This window comes from Lepisma saccharinum, chromosome 7 (assembly GCF_977018435.1).
Source record: "Lepisma saccharinum chromosome 7, izLepSacc3.1, whole genome shotgun sequence".
NCBI classification, from domain to species: Eukaryota; Metazoa; Arthropoda; class Insecta; order Zygentoma; family Lepismatidae; genus Lepisma; species Lepisma saccharinum.
The window spans coordinates 69,915,732-69,935,461 of record NC_139235.1 but is presented as its reverse complement, the minus strand read 5'-3'; the positions used below and the strand labels follow the sequence as shown (position 1 = coordinate 69,935,461).

The 19,730-nt window shown below is 38.8% G+C and overlaps 1 protein-coding gene across 1 annotated transcript in view; it reads left to right on the top strand.

The window, feature by feature from the left end:
- The first annotated feature begins 519 nt into the window (after positions 1-519).
- The window catches only part of ClC-b (chloride channel protein 7), a 70,549-nt gene continuing 51,338 nt past the window's right edge, over positions 520-19,730 (top strand). Inside the window, exons 1-6 of the mRNA XM_083125407.1 lie at positions 520-623; positions 5,432-5,563; positions 8,869-9,067; positions 10,676-10,785; positions 13,287-13,430; positions 18,208-18,385. Of these exons, the coding sequence (XP_082981533.1) occupies positions 525-623; positions 5,432-5,563; positions 8,869-9,067; positions 10,676-10,785; positions 13,287-13,430; positions 18,208-18,385 (862 nt within the window). The 5' untranslated portion in view covers positions 520-524. The remainder of the gene's footprint in view (positions 624-5,431; positions 5,564-8,868; positions 9,068-10,675; positions 10,786-13,286; positions 13,431-18,207; positions 18,386-19,730) is intronic.

The following is a 19,730-nucleotide window of genomic DNA, read 5'->3' as shown; positions in this document are numbered from 1 at the left end:
GTTTTAAGATTAGGTCTCTTAGTATTCTTCTAATAATAAACCTAAATGCTGTCGTAGTTAGGTTAGGTTCTGTTAGCATTAAAATAATGTCGCTAAATGCTTTCTAAAGAAAAAAGTTCTAAATTACCTGTACATTCATTCCCACTAATCACGAACTTGCTTTTTATCGTCTTCATCTGTTTTTAAGACTTGTAACATCCTCTTAGCAGACGAATTACGTCGCAGGAGCAAATTTTACTCTTATTCTTAGTGCTGACACGTGCGTGGCAGCAGGATCGGCCTTATTATTATTATTATAGGGGTAATATGCCCCGTGGAAATTTACCTTGCTTGTGCCTCTGTGGAAAAGAAATTGCGGACGTCCTTGATTAGGGGCAATTGCCCCCCTTGTCCCCCTCCCGTGCGCACGCCTATGACCTGAAATTGTGCTAGGTTTAGTATAATTATGCTAGGGTTGGCATCACTGAAGAAAACACATGATGATGAGTGGATGACAAATAACTATCAGAATGCGTTGGGAAAAGATGGCAGGAAAGGAAGAGGATTTAGATGCTATACAGAACGATGAAAAACAAAATTTATTGCATCGAAGGAATAGTGTCATATCTTTTGGAACAGGGAGGGTAAAGTTATATTCTTCTTTAGGCAAGGCAAACCTTAAAGCGGGTGTTTGATAGTTGTACAACGTGATCCTTTAAAAAATATAGTTCTGACAACCGGTGTTAATTTCAATATAGTAATTAATTGCACAAATTATGGCACAATGTTTGAGTAAAAAAAAATCACAAATATTGTATGTGAAGCAGTAATGCGTATAGTACTTTTTTTTTTTTTTTTTTTTGCTATTGTTCATTCAATATATATTTACACGTATGTTGCTTTTGTATACTAATTATGACAGTTGAGATGTCGAATGCGTTATTTTGTACTCGGTAAAGGTAATAATCCTCCACTCAGTCCTATATTATTTAATATATATATATATATACAGTCTCTACACTATGAACAATTGGAGGATTTTGAACTTATTCAGTATGCAGATGATTTCTGTTTTTACAAAATTACTCCACAAGTAACACAGGGACTAATAGACATGACACATGTCACGATTAATACATAAACTTCAAGCATGGTTTTATGAAGTAGGTTTATCTTTCAACCGTAATAAATCTCAAGTTATGATTTTTAATTCTCGTAGCCAAAATGTATTTCCTAATAATATTAATTATATTTCTCACATCCCAGTGGTATCTACATGTAAATATTTAGGAATTGGTACTACTTTACTATACCGGAGACACCTATCAATGATTTATTTCGCAATTTTTTATATTGCTAACGTACTATTCTGCATTGCAGAACATTTATTTAGGTGAAATAATGAATTTCTAACGAAAATAATGTCTATTTCTTACATTAAAGAGTACTTACTTTTGTTCCTTATTTCCCACAAACCATCCATGGGTAGCCCCAAAAACCATTGACGTTAGCCCAAAAATTCATGATAGCCCCACGAACCATCACGGGGACGAGGTATGCCTACTAGGTTAGGTTAGGCCTGTTAGGTTAGGTTCCATTAGCACTCCTTTCGTTCAATGTAGCATATATGGACAACATCGATTTTTCTCGATGAAAGAAAATACACGGTATTCTTTTAATTTTAACCTCCCACGTCCTGCATTCCACTTCTTTCTTCAAGATTCCGTGTTGAATTACAAATTCCACGGCATCTTCTACACCCAGCAACAACTTCACGACGCATCCTCGACACGTCATCTTGTAGCAGCAGCAATAGCATGTATTGTTCTCTCGTGCAGAAAGCAAATGGCGGCAGCAGCAATAGCACGTCGGAAATAGATTTTCGTAGAAAACCACATGTATTAGCATTAAAATGGATCAAAACTACATTCCCGAACATCAACAACGCTACAGAAAATGATTTGCGTAAGTACTTTCTCCTGTAAATTTGAAGAAATCCGTCTCCGGTATAGTAATGTGTTACCTAGGAATTCATTTCGATCGTAAAAATTATTGGAAACAGCATATAGATTATTTAATAGAGGAAAATCTATCTTAAATATTCTTGGTGGCTTGGCAACTACTAAGTGGGGTAGTCAACCCACAATTATGTCACTATTTTACAGAAACTGCTTTCACTCCTTATTTGAGTATGCGTCTTTCAGTTAGGGTGGTGCGTCCCCAAAAGTGTTACAAAAAATTGATGTACTACGACACAAAGCATTACGAATTTGCTCTGGATTGATGAACTCGAGTCCAAACGTAAGTGTTTATATGGAAAATAGAGAGGTGGCTCTATCTCATCCTTGTAAACAATTAAATTCATTTTTCAAACCTGGCAGAATCATAATCACCCCTTTAATTTGCTATTTGAAACACAAAAACAGTGGGCAATTGCAAATGTTATAGATCCGATCTACCCTAAATTTTATTTCCTCCACTGTTATTGTATGGATCCTGATGCGTACCAACATTATTTCACATATCATTCTTTTAGATCGTGGTCAGCATGCTCGGTATAGAGAAATATGGCCAGATTTAATTTTTTATTTATACTGATAGTTCCAAAAAATTTCAGGATGTAGGTTGTGCGTTTTATATTCCTACACGAAACAGCAGACACTACAATTTTTACAGCAGAATGCTATGCGATTTACCATGCATTAACTTATTCCATGCAAAATACGAGGGGCGTATCATAAAGAATTACACTTTATTGTTTTAATGCAAAATGAAATGGCGTAATTCCACGCACTGCGCAGGATGGGCGCATAGGTACCTTGTCTACCACCAGGTGGCAGCACCGTGTGACAGTGCGTAGTCTGTGGCCTGTGCAGCCGTCGAAGCACAACGTCACGAGTGCTGTTGCGGACAACATGGAACAAGATGAACGTGGTCAACGATGGACGAGTTGGTTTTTGTGGAAGGAAGGGGAAACAATGGCCCGTATCCATAGACGGTTAGTGGCTGTCTGTGGCGAGTATGCAGTGTCACGGAAAACGGTGTATAATTGGGTAACTGTCTGGAAAAACGGTCAAACGTCGACGGAGAAGGGAAAGAGTCCAGGGCGGCATGTGAGTGTGAAAACAGACGCAAACATCGCGCGTGTGGAAAATGTCATACTGGAGAACAGGCGTGTGACGTTTACGAAACTGGAGAGGATTACGGGATTAAGCAGACGAACCCTGCAACGCATTGTGCACAGTGACTTGAAAATGGGTAAAGTGTCAGCTCGGTGGGTACCGAAATGTCTTAATGCATGCCACAAACAACAACGCGTAGACATTTCCAGGGAGCTTTTGGAACTTTACGACCAGAATCCAGCTGATTTCATGGGGAAGCTTGTGACAGGTGATGAAGTGTGGCTGCATTACCATAAACCGGAAACCAAATCCCAGTGGAAACATAAGGGTAGCCCCCCACCCAAGAAATTCAAAACAGCGCCCACGGCTGGGAAACAAATGGCCACTGTGTTTTGGGATAGTGATGGCATCATCCTCATTGATTGGCTACCGAGGGGAACCACCGTTAACAGTGCAGTCTACGTGGCAACTAACGCGGTTGCGTCGTGCAATTCAAAAGAAGAGGCAAGGCAAATGGGGCAAAGGTGTGCTTCTCCAACATGACAATGCCCGGCCGCACACCAGTCGTGAAACAACAGTTGCTATTGACCGACTGGGTTTCAAGGTGTTACCACATCCAGCATACTCTCCCGATTTGGCACCGTCCGATTTTCACTTTTTTGGCGCCATGAAGAAGCCCCTGCGTGGTCACCATTTCAACAATTGTGAGGAACTCCATGAGGCTGTCCAGCGATGGGTGCACACAACTCCAAAGAACTGGTTTCAAAATGGTCTCGAACGACTTCCACACCGCTGGCGTAAGTGTCTACAGCTCCAGGGGGACTATGTTGAGAAAGTGCATATAGCCGATTAAATGTATCTATGTCTGTATGTATCGAATACAATAAAGTGTAATTCTTTATGATACGCCCCTCGTAACTATAAAAAAATACTCATTCTAACAGATGCGTTAAGTGTCTTACAGGCATTAACATCATCATATCCCCAACTATGTCGTCAATTTTTTTTCATTATATTGATTATACAACTAACTCAATAAGCACAATCCAAAAATATAACTGTCCAGTTTACATATGTCAAGGCACATCATATTAATAACAGTAATATTATGGTAGATATGTACGCTAAGAGAGCAAGGGATTTACCTCAAATATCTTTCATCAGACTCCCTTATAGAGATCTATTACCTAGAGTTAAAATTAAAATAAAAAATCACTGGAAAATTTGGTGCAAGGAACAATTGACGATGGTAGGTCATACATATAGGTGGCTGGCGGAATTTGATGCAAGACAACCATGGTTCCACAGTTGTCCTCTTCCAAGACAGGTTATAGTTTTTATTAATAGATTGTGAACTGGTCACGTTCGCACACCAGCACAATAGGTATTATACATCAACAAAATTGTACATGTGGTAAAGATAATGCAGATGCCCAACATTTATTTTTGGAATGCGATCAATTCTCACACCAACAAAATATATTATATAAAAATCTGATATGATTAAAAATTCCATTTCCTATATCTTTACTGTCTCTATTATCTGATTTATCCATACCTATTATTTGGATTTTATATGGATATGCCCGAAAATGTCAAATCGAAATATAAACTGAACATAGAATGTAAAAGTGAAAAAAGGAAGATTTATTAGTGTCATCTGTAGTGTATCGTACTCGTATTACAAGGGAACTGGAAAAGTTGTGTAACTGAAATCCCATATTAAAAATATAGGAACGTTGGCCAAAGTCGACAGTGTTTTGTCTGACAGGGTCAGATAAAGAAGAAGAAGAAGAACGGTAATAATTGAAAAATATCATATCCCTCTTAAGAATTGTTAAATATATGTACTAATTTCACATAGCTACTACCTTCGTGAAATGAAACTTATTAACCTAAGTAAGTGCAAGGTCAAATGAAACTTCAGAGAGAGAATGAAAGATCCATTATCAGTATTTATTATGTGCAAAGTAAAAAGAAGCAATTTTTACTTCTATGCAGCTGACAAAATTAAAGTATAATTGTGTGGGTGCAAAATTAGTTTTCTCTCCGATAGCGTACTAGTAACAATATCACCTTGTCTTGTAACTAAGAGATCTCGGGTTGAATTGCCAATGGAGACACATTGCACAGTAGTAGTAGCCTACATCCCGATTAGCCTATCTTTACATGAAGTGGACTTATAAACAAACCCTGACACAAGGAGCTGTACACAATAAATGTTTTCCATAATTTCATACAACTAAGATCCATTAACTTTTTGTTTTAAGTAATTATAACACTGTAGATTTTTAGTTCGTAATGTTTCTTAAAGTTTGTTTCTTTTGTAGGAACCATTGTCTGTGAATTCAGATGCCTCAATAGAAAATGATGTAATTACTGATAGGCATAAAATTGCTAGCATCTCAGCTTCTGGTACCATCGAAACTGGTTCTTTAAATGTGTTGTCAGCAAAGTTTGAGGTAGGGTTTGGTGCTTTTACATTTCACTTTAAATTATGTTAAGCTTCTTAGATTCTGACTGAACAAATCAAATTTTTATTTCCCACTAGAAACACATGGATTGACTTATATGTCATTTCTAATTTGGGTCTACTACCTTAACTGATGTTTAATACATTTTCAATCAAATGTGGGCACAATTTCCCTACATTTAAGGTTGTTGGATAACCTGTTTTTTATACGTTGTTTTTATGCCCTGTGTAAGTTTATATTATATATCTTAGTGAAATAATGTGTATTTGAATAGTATATTAAATATGTCACTGGTGTGTACGAAAGCTGATTGTTACATTCCTGCTCAGTGTGTGTTCTGTGTTTGCAACTAGTTATCGTACACCCTGTGTCTGAAAAGTTTGGTGAATGGCATCAGAAAACAAACAAAAGAAAAGATACAAACAAATTACCTTTATTGGCCTTCAAAATAATCGCCATCCTCCACAACACACTCTTGGCAACATTCATGAAGCTTCTGAAAACTGTCAGCAATGGCTCTTTAGGAATCGATCGCAGAATCACTGTCACACTTTTTGTGGATTGGACAATGGTGCACACTGTGTCCTTGCTAATGCCCAATTCCTCTGCCATCAGTTGTAGAGTCAGTCGTCGATCTCGTGCCAGCATATGTCACACTCGCTTGATCATGTATGTGGTGCTGTCAGCCGACCCAAATATGGCTCATGCTCAGTCGTTTCCTTCCCGTCTTGAAAGTGTTTGATTCAGTCGTAAACAAGTCTGCCTGCAGGATTTTTCTCGGGGGAAGGTGAGGGGGTGGGCAGCAGTGTTTTAAAGTGGAAAAAAGATATAAAGCAGCCCCAGCACTAGGATAATTTGCATAGGCACTTAATCTGCTGTCTTTCACGGCACCCCTCGTCCATGTTTTCATGCTACAATTTCAAAATTTGAATTACATGAAGTTTTTCGATATATCTCAAGTGGCAGGTGGCAATTCCCCCCCCCCCCTCCCTGCAGGCACCCTTGGTCCTAAACACATTATCTGCTCACAGCTTCCTTTCTGCACACCTGTACCAACATTTCATGCGTCTCCATCACCGTTTTTCCCCAATTTGTAGCCAAACTTGATGTTCACTTGTTGCTCCATTGTACTGTGGCACTACCTCTCACACTGACTACATTTGACGTGTTTTTGCCCTGACGGCCACGTGTACTCCACGCAAGGTGGTGCTTCTCGACATAGCCATAGCCATGGATAGCCATGTGCATCTGTGTGCAGTTGGCTCATGTTGCCGTTGATATATCGTCGCCATTCAACAAACGTTTTTAGAAACAGGTTTTATGTGTCAACCCCACCTCTGTTTTTACGAGGCGCTTGTCACAAAAAAAAAGGGCTGATATTTTTTAAAAAACAAAAAAAAAGTTAGGGGTGAAATTTATTGAGATTGATAAACAACTACATACCTTGGCTATTTTTCGACGTAGTCACCATTAACCTCCAGACATTTCTGATAGCGTGGCACAAGCTTTCGTATACCCTCTGCGTAAAAATCTTCTGCCTGGGAGTGCAGCCAGTCCAGAACTGATGTCTAGAGCATGTCACTGTCATTGATACGCTTCGATGCAAGCCACTTTTTCAGGTGAAGAAAAAGAAAGAAATCGCCGGGGGGCAAGGTCGGGGATGTAAGGGGGATGATTGAATAGTTCCCATCGAAACCTTTGAATTGTCTCAACAGTACAAGCAGCTGTGTGTGGGCGGGCGTTGTCATGGATCAGAAAAGTTCCAGAGCGTAGCATTCCTCCACCGATTTTGGATGGCACATCGCAGATTATTCAGTGTATCGCAATACACCTCTGCTGTAATTGTTCACCCTGGTTCCAAGAATTCCACAAAAAACACAACCTTTTGGTCCCAAAACACGGTTGACATGATTTTGTGAACTGATGGTGTTTGTTTGAATTTCTTCGCTTTAGGAGAACCAGAGTGCCACCATTGCATTGACTGCTGCTTCGACTCCCCAGTGGCGTGCGATATCCACGTTTCATTCCCCGTCACTATGTGCGAAAAGAGGTCATCCCCATCCTCCCCCAGCGGGCCAAAAAATCACGTGCAGCTGTTCTCCTTTGCTTTTTGTGAGCGTCTCAGCATTTTTGGTACCCACCTCGCACACGGTTTGTGATACCCCAGGTTGTCAGTCACAATTTGATGCACTGTTTTCGCAGACACTTCTGGAAACTCTCGGGCGAGTTCAGATATTGTGAACTGGTGATTGGAACACACTTTCTCATTAACGCGTTCCACCAGATCGTCCGTCTGAACACTAGGTCTTCCGCTACGCTCATCGTCATGGACATTTGAACGCCCTTCCCGAAACACTCTGCTCCATTGCCTGACCTTCCCTTCACTCATCACTGTCGGTCCATAAATGGCACACAATTCCCGATGGATGTCAGCTGCATTCTGTCCTTTGGCATTCAGAAATCGTATGACAGATCTCACTTCACATTTGGCGGGATTTTGTATTACGGCAGCCATTTCACCTTATTGCTACTCGCATGTACGCAACCCCACTCTGACGATTCTATCTCTGTTGCAAGCACAGAATATTAGGTCATGCTCCTGTGCATGCTCAACTTCATCAATGTTGCCAACCCCGCGTAAAAAAAAAATATCGGCCCTTTTTTTTTGACATGCGCCACGTAATATATTTTTCATAAATCTGCTCCTTATCTACATTATACAGTCACGAACACTTCTGGGTTTTAACTATTCCATTATGAGTCATTCATTTATTTATCATTCGTTATTCTTTCTTTTAAATTTTAATTTATAAATTATTTTATACTGTTATATGTCCTCATGTATGTAGTAATGTATCTTTTTCATGCATGAAAAATTTTATGTAACTTTTTATGGTATATCATATTCTTAACAATCATATATTGAATAAACTATTTATAGACAAAACTCTTAATACTCCACTTGTTACCCTCGACATTTGGCATGCTTATGTATCTCACAGATTTTCAGAAATAAATATTATTATTATTACAACCCAAAATGGGCCATGACTGTGCACAGTATTAAATGTTCATTTTTCCTCCCATGCTAGAAACATCTGTTATAAAATATTTTATAATTTAATTTATTAGTATTTCTTTTTAGATGTACGTAGGTGATATATTTGAGAAAACATTTTGTGTTTAGTTGTAACATGCTTAAATAATATGCATGGGCTTGTTAAGCAGGCCATGTTAATTTATCTGTAAGCAGATCCACATGTTACCTCATATGCTGTACATTCTTATTTCAGAGTTTGGATTATGACATTTGTGAAAATACTTTGCTGCTGAATGAGGAACGGACAAAAGGGTACAATTTTGTTTTAAAAAAGAATCTATTAAGGTGGCTTATATTTCTTTTTATTGGAATTCTGACTGCATTCATTGCCTGCACTATTGACATTGCCATTGAAGAATTGTCTGCCATAAAGTACCAGAATCTAAAAAATTGTATCCTTTTTTTTTGCGTTACGGTAATATACACTGATGAGCCATTACATTATGACCACCTACCTAATTAGCTATCACATTATGTCCACAGTTCCATGCACAGCAGTGTTCGATGAACCGTGTGCACTGAAACATTGTCCTGGTCACCACCGTTGTACCTGTGGGCGATTTCTTGTATTGTGGTCCTGCGGTCACTCCGAAAAATGCACGACAGCCTCTGCTGGCCTCTGACATCGATGAACCGCTATCGACACACGGCTGGATGACGTGTCGTTGTTTGCCCATCGTTGCACCACTTTCAATACATGTTCACGAGAGCAGTCAACATTCAGAGATGCTGGTACCAAGGTGCCGTGCCATCACAATTTGACCTCTATCGAACTGGGAGAGATTGGCTGCTTTTTCCATTCTGACGCCGGAGACACTACTAACAGCGAATTTGTAGACCTGTCCAATATATACCATGCTGCCAGCGTGTCACGTGTTACTCTCTACGCTCCAGGTACACTATATGTTCCCGGGTCGGTGGGGTCATAATGCAATGGCTCATCGGTGTATAAGCACTGCTGTTCATCTTTCAAATATTGCACACACTTTGTTTCAAAGACATGGCTTGTTTCTCCTTTGAAAAGTATTATAGTTTTAATTTATTTTTTAAAGTAAACCATTGACAATGGTTATATATTTTCTTATGGTACTTCCCTGCACAGAACATGTTCTTACCTGTGAAATTACAGGAACAGAATAGACTACACGGAACAAACACACTAAAACTCCAATGTTTCAAAGGGGGCAGGTTACAACAGGCATACACATTGAAGATTCAATGAGGGAAATTTCGTACCAAAGTGACACATGGCCCATGACATGCCCCAAAAGCATCCAAGTGGTATGTCACTTCGAAATGAACCTTAATAAACAAATGGAACCTTTCACACTGGAAAGACACCACTCCCTGCTTGTTAATTGGATGTCTCTCAGACTGATTCATTTTATCTTTGTGTGTGATATTTCACCTCTGTTCCACAAATGTAATGAGCTATGTACACTATAAACTTTGGGTGAGTGGACATCTGGTGCTTTCTTTGAAACATCTTGAACCTGTAGTTTGATACAATGTTTAAAAATGTAAATACTGCATTATTTTGGTCTTGTCATTTCCGTTTGTCATAGCAGCTGGAATTTACCTTGGATATCATGTAAAAGGGTTATGTTTTACCCATTTTGCACACTTTATACTATATTCACTGGCATATAAGATGCACTTTTTTCATTTAAAAATAGATCTGATACTCAGTTTTTGATTACCTTCATTTCTGGAAATTTTCTCTGTTCTACTTAGATGATTTCTTTCTTGCTTACTTGTGGTATGTGATGATGAAAATTAAAATGTATTCTTTCCTAGTTAGATTAGGTAAGTTACATGTTGAAAGTAGACCTACAGATTACTTTATACTTGAAATATTGTAAATTAATTACAAATTCAGTGATAAAGCTTTTTCCTCAGAAATGTGTACAAAAGAATCTTATACACTGGCAAATGTGATAAGTTGTATTAAGTGGTTGCATACTTTTTGCTTCTGTATTTTTTCCTTGACAGCCATACAGATGTTGATAAATGTGTTATTGAACATTGCCTTTATGTTCCTTACTTGCTGTGGGTAACCTCAAATATTATTCCAGTTTTTATAGTTGCAACGTTAGTGGCCTACGTAGAGGTAAGTTCTGTTTGACTTTGTAAATAGTTCTTAAATCATAAAGTCTAAACTTCATTTTTAAGACTACTTTATGCACAGATAGGCTAATTTGGACTGGACCTACAGTTTAAAGTTAGATCCCAGCCACTGTACAAGGTCTGTACTCAAGATCCCTTTAATACAAGGTGACGACAGGGAATACAAGGTGACGACAGGGCCTTCCCGATGGCGTAATGGTAACATCGTCACCTTGTAATCAAGGTGTCCCAGGCTCAATACCCAGTGGAGTCCAATATGGTTAAGATCCCACTTTAAACTGTTGGTCCTGTCCCGATGGGCCTCTATCTGCATAAGATGGACTTAACAAATCAAACAAACAAGTTGACGATATAGGTAGGTAAAGTTCCCCATGCTGTAAAGGCACATAGGAGAAATGAGAAAGTAGGACCCCACACATTCTCGATCTTTGCTATTTTATGTAGGCAATGTGATCAGCACCATGTTCCGACTGCCTTTACCCCTAGATACCAATTTATTTGAAGCTGGATGAATCCCAGAGGTGCTTTATTCAAGGACAAGGCTGGAGAAATTCCATCAATAGATTTCTCACCCCCAGGAATTGAACGTGCATCTCCTGTGCCCATCAGATCAGGGTGCGAAATCCCGGCAGGAAATTCCCCCCACCAAGGATCCGGTCCTGAACCCCCACCACCACCAAACTCTTCCGGGGGGAGAGTTTTTATTTTAACATCTAACATAAACAATTAGTTTGGGATTCGAATATACTTTACTGGAATAATGTTGAAAACATACAAAAAGAACGGATAACAAAGAGCCTCATCTCTTAGGACACTGAACCCAGCAATCCCCAGAACACAGAAATAAGACTGATTTGTTATTTCTTCTCCATTTCTCATCGCCTTTTGTTAGCAACCACGAAGTATATAAATGTATTTTAATAATACACGTAATAGCATTTATATGTGAATTTTATACAGGAAACTATTATCTTCTTAATGTCTCTTAATTTTTGTCCTTCCTTCCCTTATGCATATAATCATATAATTTGATTATTTAATAATTGACACACATTATTGATATTATATATATATATATATATATATATATATATATATACGTACTTATATATATATATATATATATATTGTATGTGTGTCTGTCTGTCTGTTCCTTCCCCTCACCAATCTGCAGTGATTTCGCACCCTGCGTCAGATCCTCTGCCAACAAGACCAGTGCGGCTGTGCAATTGGTTAATAAATTTTACTATTTTAGTAACAATAATCATTGTTGTCTGTTTGAGCTGATGTCATTTTTTTCTAGTACCAATGTTAATACTCTTGTTTTGATAATTTAAAATTGTATCATATTGAATTTTATCATGTAAACTGTGAGAGTATTTCTCAATATAGCAATAGGGTTATGTATTTGACAATCAGAATATTAGAGGCAGGCCATGGCAATTTAGGACTGATCCAGTGCCTATCACAGGGGTTCCCAAACTTTTTCATTTCATGGTGCCCTTAGGGTTTCAAGATTTTTTCGCTGGGTTCAAGTCAGAATCTAGACCTATCTAACACTTTCAATGCTCACTTAGTGTGGTTACATTGCTTAAGTTAAAAAATAAGCACATATTTCAAATTCAGAAACATTTTATGTGTAAAAGGTACTAAATAAGCACATATTTAGAATATGTATAATTTCAGTGAAAATATTGGAACATTTCGCGGTGCACCTGTAAGCCAGGCACGGTGCCCCAGGGTGCCACGGTGCACACTTTGGGAACCAATTGCCTATACTCTTAAGGTTGCTCGAAAGGTGGAGCAATTTACAATTGTGCAGAATAGTTACAGATATTACAATGCAACCATTACATTACAACTATGCTGTATGAAGCTGCCAGGGTTTTGCTTAGAGGAGTCAAATATTTCACCACTGCTATGCATAATTTTTAGGCAGCACTTCTTCATTTTGAACAATTCTTGCGATATTTGAACTCTCCGTTATTTCACATACCATGTGTGTTGCTCACGCTCTGCTTATATTACTTATTTAATTTAAACTGACATTTTCTGATATTGGCTATATCGTGTACACAGTTCTGGTGCAGAATTAATTAAATATTGCAGAACTATTAATATTGATTGATTGATTTGCTTTATTTTACTTCGTTTTTTGTGCCACTTTTGGCTAATTTGCGAACATGTGGATGAGTGATAATATGATGTAATTGATGAATGGACACTCACAAACATCCATGCCCAGGCCGGGATTCGAACCTGGACCCCTGGAATCGTAGCACAATGTGCTAACCACTTTGCCACGGGGCCGGCAACTATTAATATTAATATCAACTGGGTTTGTTCATGTTAGGATAGAATTTACCGTTAAATGTCATGTTCAGCTCTTGCATGATTTTTTTATAAGCTCTCTCTCTGAAAAAGTAATTTTTTTAGTTACTGCCCACGTATAATGTAACAACAGTGATTTTCTTTCCATTTCAGCCCTGTGCCGCAGGTAGTGGCATTCCGGAAGTGAAGTGTTATTTGAATGGCATCAAGGTTCCTAGAATAGTAAGAATTAAAACTTTATTCATCAAAGCTGTTGGCGTTGTGTTTTCTGTAGTTGGAGGATTAGCAGTAGGAAAAGTAAGTGTGACCTTGATTAATGTGTTAACTTTTCTAAGTGTAACCACACCAAGCAGAAGTCTGGTATATTTTTTTTTATTATTATTATTGCTTAAATGACCCTCCTTTCCTCTTTTAAAATATTGTTATTAAAGTATGTTCTCAAAAATCAGATATTATTTAGCACCAATTTCTTATTTTAGAAATGCTTGGTTCATCGTATCATATCCAGCAATCTGAAAAGTCCACCTGTGCAAAGTTTTGTACACCTGAACAGAAACACTTCCCTCGAAAGTGAAATTTAATCAGTGTCTTTAAAATTACAGATAACACAGGACATACACAAGAGAATGGTGCAGTTTCAAAAGTTAATTAAGAAAATTAATTCTCACGTTACACGGGCACAACATACACCTTCAGCAGCAGCGACTATCCACGTTTCTTATGCGATAATTGCGTTTCTTCAGTGTGTGCACTCTGTGTACCACAACACACATCCACACGGTAATGAAACTCATCCCAGATTCGGGCTGCTGTAACGACCTGCATTGCATGCGTCATTCTATCAAGAAGTTCATGGATGGGCTTGGGAAATGGCGATTCAAAAACATTACCTTAAATAAGCCCCCAAAGAATGAAATCACATGGTGTAAGATCCGGCAAACAGGGAGGCCAGGTGACAAGGTTTTTGCCACATGTCCGATTCAGCACTGTAGAAGGACACCATTGAGAAGCACTGGTACGTTCCTGTGAAAACTGGGGGAGGGCAAAGCTCCCTCCACTTGTAGAATGTAATCGTCATAATTGATATTTAATTGGGGCACTCTGCTTGAAGTCCTTCTAGTCACTGACTTGGAGGGACTTCACTGAAATGCCTCTCGCACTCTTAAATGTTGTCATCAGACACACAAAGTTGCCAGGACTTTTGCCTTTACACAAGCATCAGTTTCCAAAAACTGTCGCTGCCACCTGTTTATGTTATTCTTGTGTGGCGTGTCTTTTTAAACCGTGCAGTAAACTCGCGCTGCACTGAAATCACAGATCTGGACACTTCAAAAAGGGAGCACACAGAAATCCTTCTGCTGTGACGTCATTTCGGAAACTGGCCCCACAGGCTCCCAGTAAGCATGAGAATCGAACTGTTGTTATTGTATGAGAAACTTGGACAGTTGCCGATGCTTATGGTGTATGTTGTACTCGTGTAAGGTGAGAAATAAGTTTGTTATTAACTTTTAAAACTGCACCATTCTTTTGTGCGTGCTCTGTATACACATTAATTTCAGTCCTTGCAGGTAAGACAGTTCTTGAGTCTCTTCCAAATTGTTCTGTTGCACAAACCTCCCTGATGGGTAGTGGTAACCTCATCACTTTGTAATCAAGAGTTTCCGGGTTTGATAATCAGTGGAGGCACGTTGCGCGAATCCCACTTTAAACTGTAAGTCCAGTCCCAATTAGCCTAACTGTGCATAAAGTGGACTCAAAATACAAACTCAATGTTTTGTTGTTAGTTAACACTGCTTGTACTATTTGACCATCATATTTGCAAAATTTCTTCCTTAAAGCTTACAAATAGAATCGTTCAGAATTTTTTTTTCTATTACACCATTGGAAATGTCTGTCAATGTATTTTGCCCTTTTGTGAGTGATATCTGTCATAATCTCTTTGTATCAATGTCACTTGTACTTCTGAATTTGTCCAACTTATAATAAAAATTTGAACTGTTATTACATGAAAATTACATTTTGAAAAACAAAAAATATTTTCCATGACCGTTGTTGTGTATGTGATTTGTTAACAACACAAGTTAATTTCAAATAGTGGTAATGATTGAGTGAGATGGTGTTTAAAGTCCACTTTATGCACAGTAAGGCTAATCGGGACTGGACCTACAGTTTAAAGTGGGATCCGAACCACTATGTGCCTCCACCGAGTATCGAACCCGAGACCCCTTGATAGGTAACGACGCTACCACTGCTCAATCTGGGAGGCTCAAATAGTGGTAATGAATGCATGCAGATACAGTGCTTGGTTGAAAGTAAATTATGTAGGTGTCCCAATAGAAGCGAAGAATTTAATATGCTTAAGAAAATACTGTATATTTACAAAATGGCAAATATTTTTACATCATTACAATGGCTAAATGGGTTTGTTTGCGTAGACCTTTGATTTCAGAAACCCCCAAAGGAAGCAGTTTGCAAGGAGTAAGGTCACATGACTTAGGTGGCCAGTTCTGGTCACCATTGCGAGAAATTACTCAACCCTGGAATTTGCCACACAGCAAAAACAATCATGTCATGGGAGGTGGGGCAGGTAGCACCATATTGTTGAAACCACATGTGTTCAATATCAGTTCTATTCAGATATGGCCAAAAAACTGCTAACCATATTGCAGTACCATTCTCCATTAACTGTCTCGACATTTCCATCCATCACTCCACCAGCCCAGAATCCACACTTGTTGTGGATGCAATAGTGTCTCCTAGATTTCTCGAGGATTTTCTGTTGCCAAAATGTGACAGTTTTGTTTGTTCCCAAAACCATTTAATTAACTCTGATAAACTTACTCTTCATTTTTCCACGTAAATTTCTTTCGCGATCGATTTCGTCACCCGTCTGGTGGCTTCGTCAGGTGTGTACTGTCTTGCTGCGGGTGGCGTGGTTCCTTCTTCTTCCGCTTGTGCTCACGGTGGTGCTAGTTGACACAGTGCTTTCACTTTCTGCTGTTCCCGTGCGGGGGTGAAAGAAATTTATGGGAAAAAATGAAAAGTAAGTTTATCAGAGTTAATTACCTATCTCCGCGTAACCGCCAAACAGATACCTTTAGATACAATGAAAACCATATAAGTGAAAATGTGCTTCGTCACTGAACAATATTTTTTCTGTGCAAAATCTTCATCCACCAGTTGCATCCCCAAAACCCATTCAACAAACTGTCTCCATTGCAAGTGATCATTTGGTTTCAGTTCATGAGTTAACTGAATTTTAAAGGCATGCATGTGCAGATCTACCATGGGAATGCGGTGCATGGAAATGTTTGAAATATCTAATTGTTGTGAATGACGCCGAATTGATTTTTTTTTTTACTTGCAATAACACTGTCACACACAATAGTGATGTTCTCAACAGACCGGCTAGATCGAGACCACAATGTTTTGATGTCTGCTGTTGAACTTGTTTCCTCAAATTTCTTGATCAACTTGCGAACTGTACTCTCACTAGGTGTACTTTTACGTCCAAGGATTGCACGAAGCTTCGTAACAGTCTCTGCATAACACTCAACATTCTTGTAATGAATTTTCACTATCGAAACTCATTGTTCCTTTGTGTAACGCTCCATGTGAACAAAGCTGCAACAATCACTGATAAATGGGGTGACCATACATTCTGTTTTGACTGGGACAGTCCCATTTCAGAGGTGTGTCCTGGTTGTCCCTTCGATATTATAAAACAACTATTTGTCCCATTTTATAAAAGTCTAGTAGTTATCTTGGAATAAAAAATAATAATAAATCGTGGCTCGACAGCCCTTGAAGGGTTGAAGGGCCTCGGCCTATCTCCCGACTGCCAGTCTCCCTCCCACAATCCTACCTAGCGGTGTGGAGTTCTTCAACTGGTAATGGGGTGACGTGGGGTCAGCATGTGAACCCCCAGCCATTATAGGAGACTTTTATGACCGGGTTACACTACTCACTTGTAGCTCCCCAATTTCCTCACGATGGTGAGTTGCCACCAGTCCTTTACACAGGCCGAAGACCCACAGACTGAACACAGTTTGACTCGAACCCATGCCATCCCACAGTCGGAATCCAAGGTACAGCAACTTAGATCGCACGTCCACGGAGGAGGACAGTTATCTTGGAAACCAAATCTAAATTTTAGAGACATTTCATGCAAAAAAGAAAGGTGGAATTTTTAAACTAGCATTGTGGCAAAACAGCTGGACTGCGTTTCGAGCACTTCATAACATTCAAAATGGTCCATTGTCGTTGAGAATGTTCGAGCAAACAGCAGTTTACTGGTTTAGTTAGTTCGCCTCACAAGTTGTTTTGCTTTGTGTGTGTATTCAGTTACTTATAGAGCAATGAATAAGCATAGCCAAGAAGCATAATTTGAATACGGACATGCAACTAGAATTTAAATTCCTGCATATTGACACAAACTGGAGAGACAAATGTCGTATTGTGTGTCAGATATGTGCGGAGTTTTATAAAAGGTTGGTGAAGAATAAAGTTGTTCTCAAGAAGATTTTTTTCTTCTGATAAATATATGCTTCAGGCACTCCTCAACTGCAGCGTAGGACTAACATCAAAAGTTCACCAGAAGAGACCAGAAACACTATGTAAGTCACACCGAGATTATAATAATTAATATCTACATTTTGACGAGAGATCATATTTTATTTATTGTTTGTGATTTATTATTTATGTGACCCATACTTTAAGAAATAATAATATGTTAATAGTAACATTAATTTTATAATTATTGTTATTTTAATTAATTTTATAATTAATCCTAACCAATTTTTCAGGAGAATGGTTAAGGGGATAAACTGACTTCCTTGATGTCCTGTTTTGGGTTCAAGAAAACATTATGGTCACCCTACTGATAAAGAAACTGTTCGTGTTACCAACCCAACCACAAGATATGTCGCATAAATCAAACTCGTCATTCTTTTTTTTTTTTTAAAGTATTCTCTTAAGCATATTAAACCTGTCTATTGTTGGGAAACCCTTTATATTTTTTTAAAGGAAGACAATTGTCCTTTCTTTAACAATATTGTATTAATTGTTTTGCCAGGAAGGACCAATGATTCATTCAGGAGCTGTAGTGGCAGCAGGGATTTCGCAAGGGAAGAGCACAACATTTGCCAAGGACTTCAAGATATTCCGATATTTCAGAGAAGACCACGAGAAGCGGGATTTTGTTTCCGGAGGTGCTGCCGCAGGAGTAGCTGCCGCTTTCGGAGCTCCTGTTGGTAAGAGATATATGTGAAGTAAACCATAAAAATTGCCTCAGTGGCAAGCATAATGAGTGCTGAATGCACTGGCAAGGATTCATGTCTTAGTGAGGCTTACATAACTGTTTCATTTGGTTCTTCTTTCATCATCCTTCATCTCCAAAGTTGCAATTAACCTAAAGTAGGCGAAAGTGATGTTAAGTAACAACCAGGGATGATGATATTTTGCATATTTTGGTTTTGAATGCGAAATGTGAGATTACACCTTGTAATGCTCCTTTTAGGTGATTTCAAATGGGTGAACACACTTCTATACAAAATGCAATATAGAACCTTTAATGCAAAATTTATAGTTGTTTGGCCAGCACATCACTATTCTGGGTATGGATTATTTTGAAGCTGTGAAGCAAAATTCCAGGAGATTTGATGATTGTAGCAAAATATTGGATGAAAAATATAAGACTTCTTTTAAATGGAAGGCGCTTTATTATGTATGAGGCTCAGTCAATGAATAACAAGGCAGAGAATATTACACCAAAACTATGGTAGTTAGAAATGGGTCGACGGGCCCGAAATGGAGGTGCAGGTGTGACGAAACTGATTCGCACATTTTCCCACTAGATTGCGTTACGTGTCTGGCAAGGTATGCGCAAAGGCTGCTAACCGAGCAGCGGCCATGTCCAGTCATTCCCCTCCACCAAAAAAGTTCAAGAACTTCCAACGTCCCTCCTCCACTAGTGCTGGCAAGGTCATGCTTTTGTTGTTTTTCGATCTCAAGGGACCGCTCCTCGTCAACTTTCTGGAGTTACGGTCAATGCCCAGTGGTATTGTGAAACATTAATGAAGTTTAGGAAGGCAATCAAATCAAAACGTCCTGGTCACCTTTCTCGTGGTGTCGTCCTATTGCACGACAACGCTAAACCACACACAGCCAACACAACAAAGGAATGTCTGAAAAAATTCAAGTGAGAAGTCCTGAGACCTCTATAGTCCAGATTTGTCCCCGTGTGACTTCCACATCTTTGGTGAGCTCAAGATAGCACTGCAGGGACAACTGTTTCAATCTGACAATGACGTCAAGGAGTATGTGTGCTATTGGTTCCAACAGCAGCCAAAGGAGTTCTACGAGCATGCCATTTTGCGACTGGTGTCACATGGGATAAATGCCTAAACAGTGGTGGACAATACTTCTGAGGTTCGTTACGTAAGTACTGTGAAATATCCTCTGCCTTGTTATTTATTGACTGAGCCTCATATTATGCTTTCTGCATAGGTGTAAGGTTTCAAGTCAAGTTAGAGATTTAATTCACCATTTTAACACTGAAATGTAATTTTATGAACCTAATTGAAAATTTGTTTATGT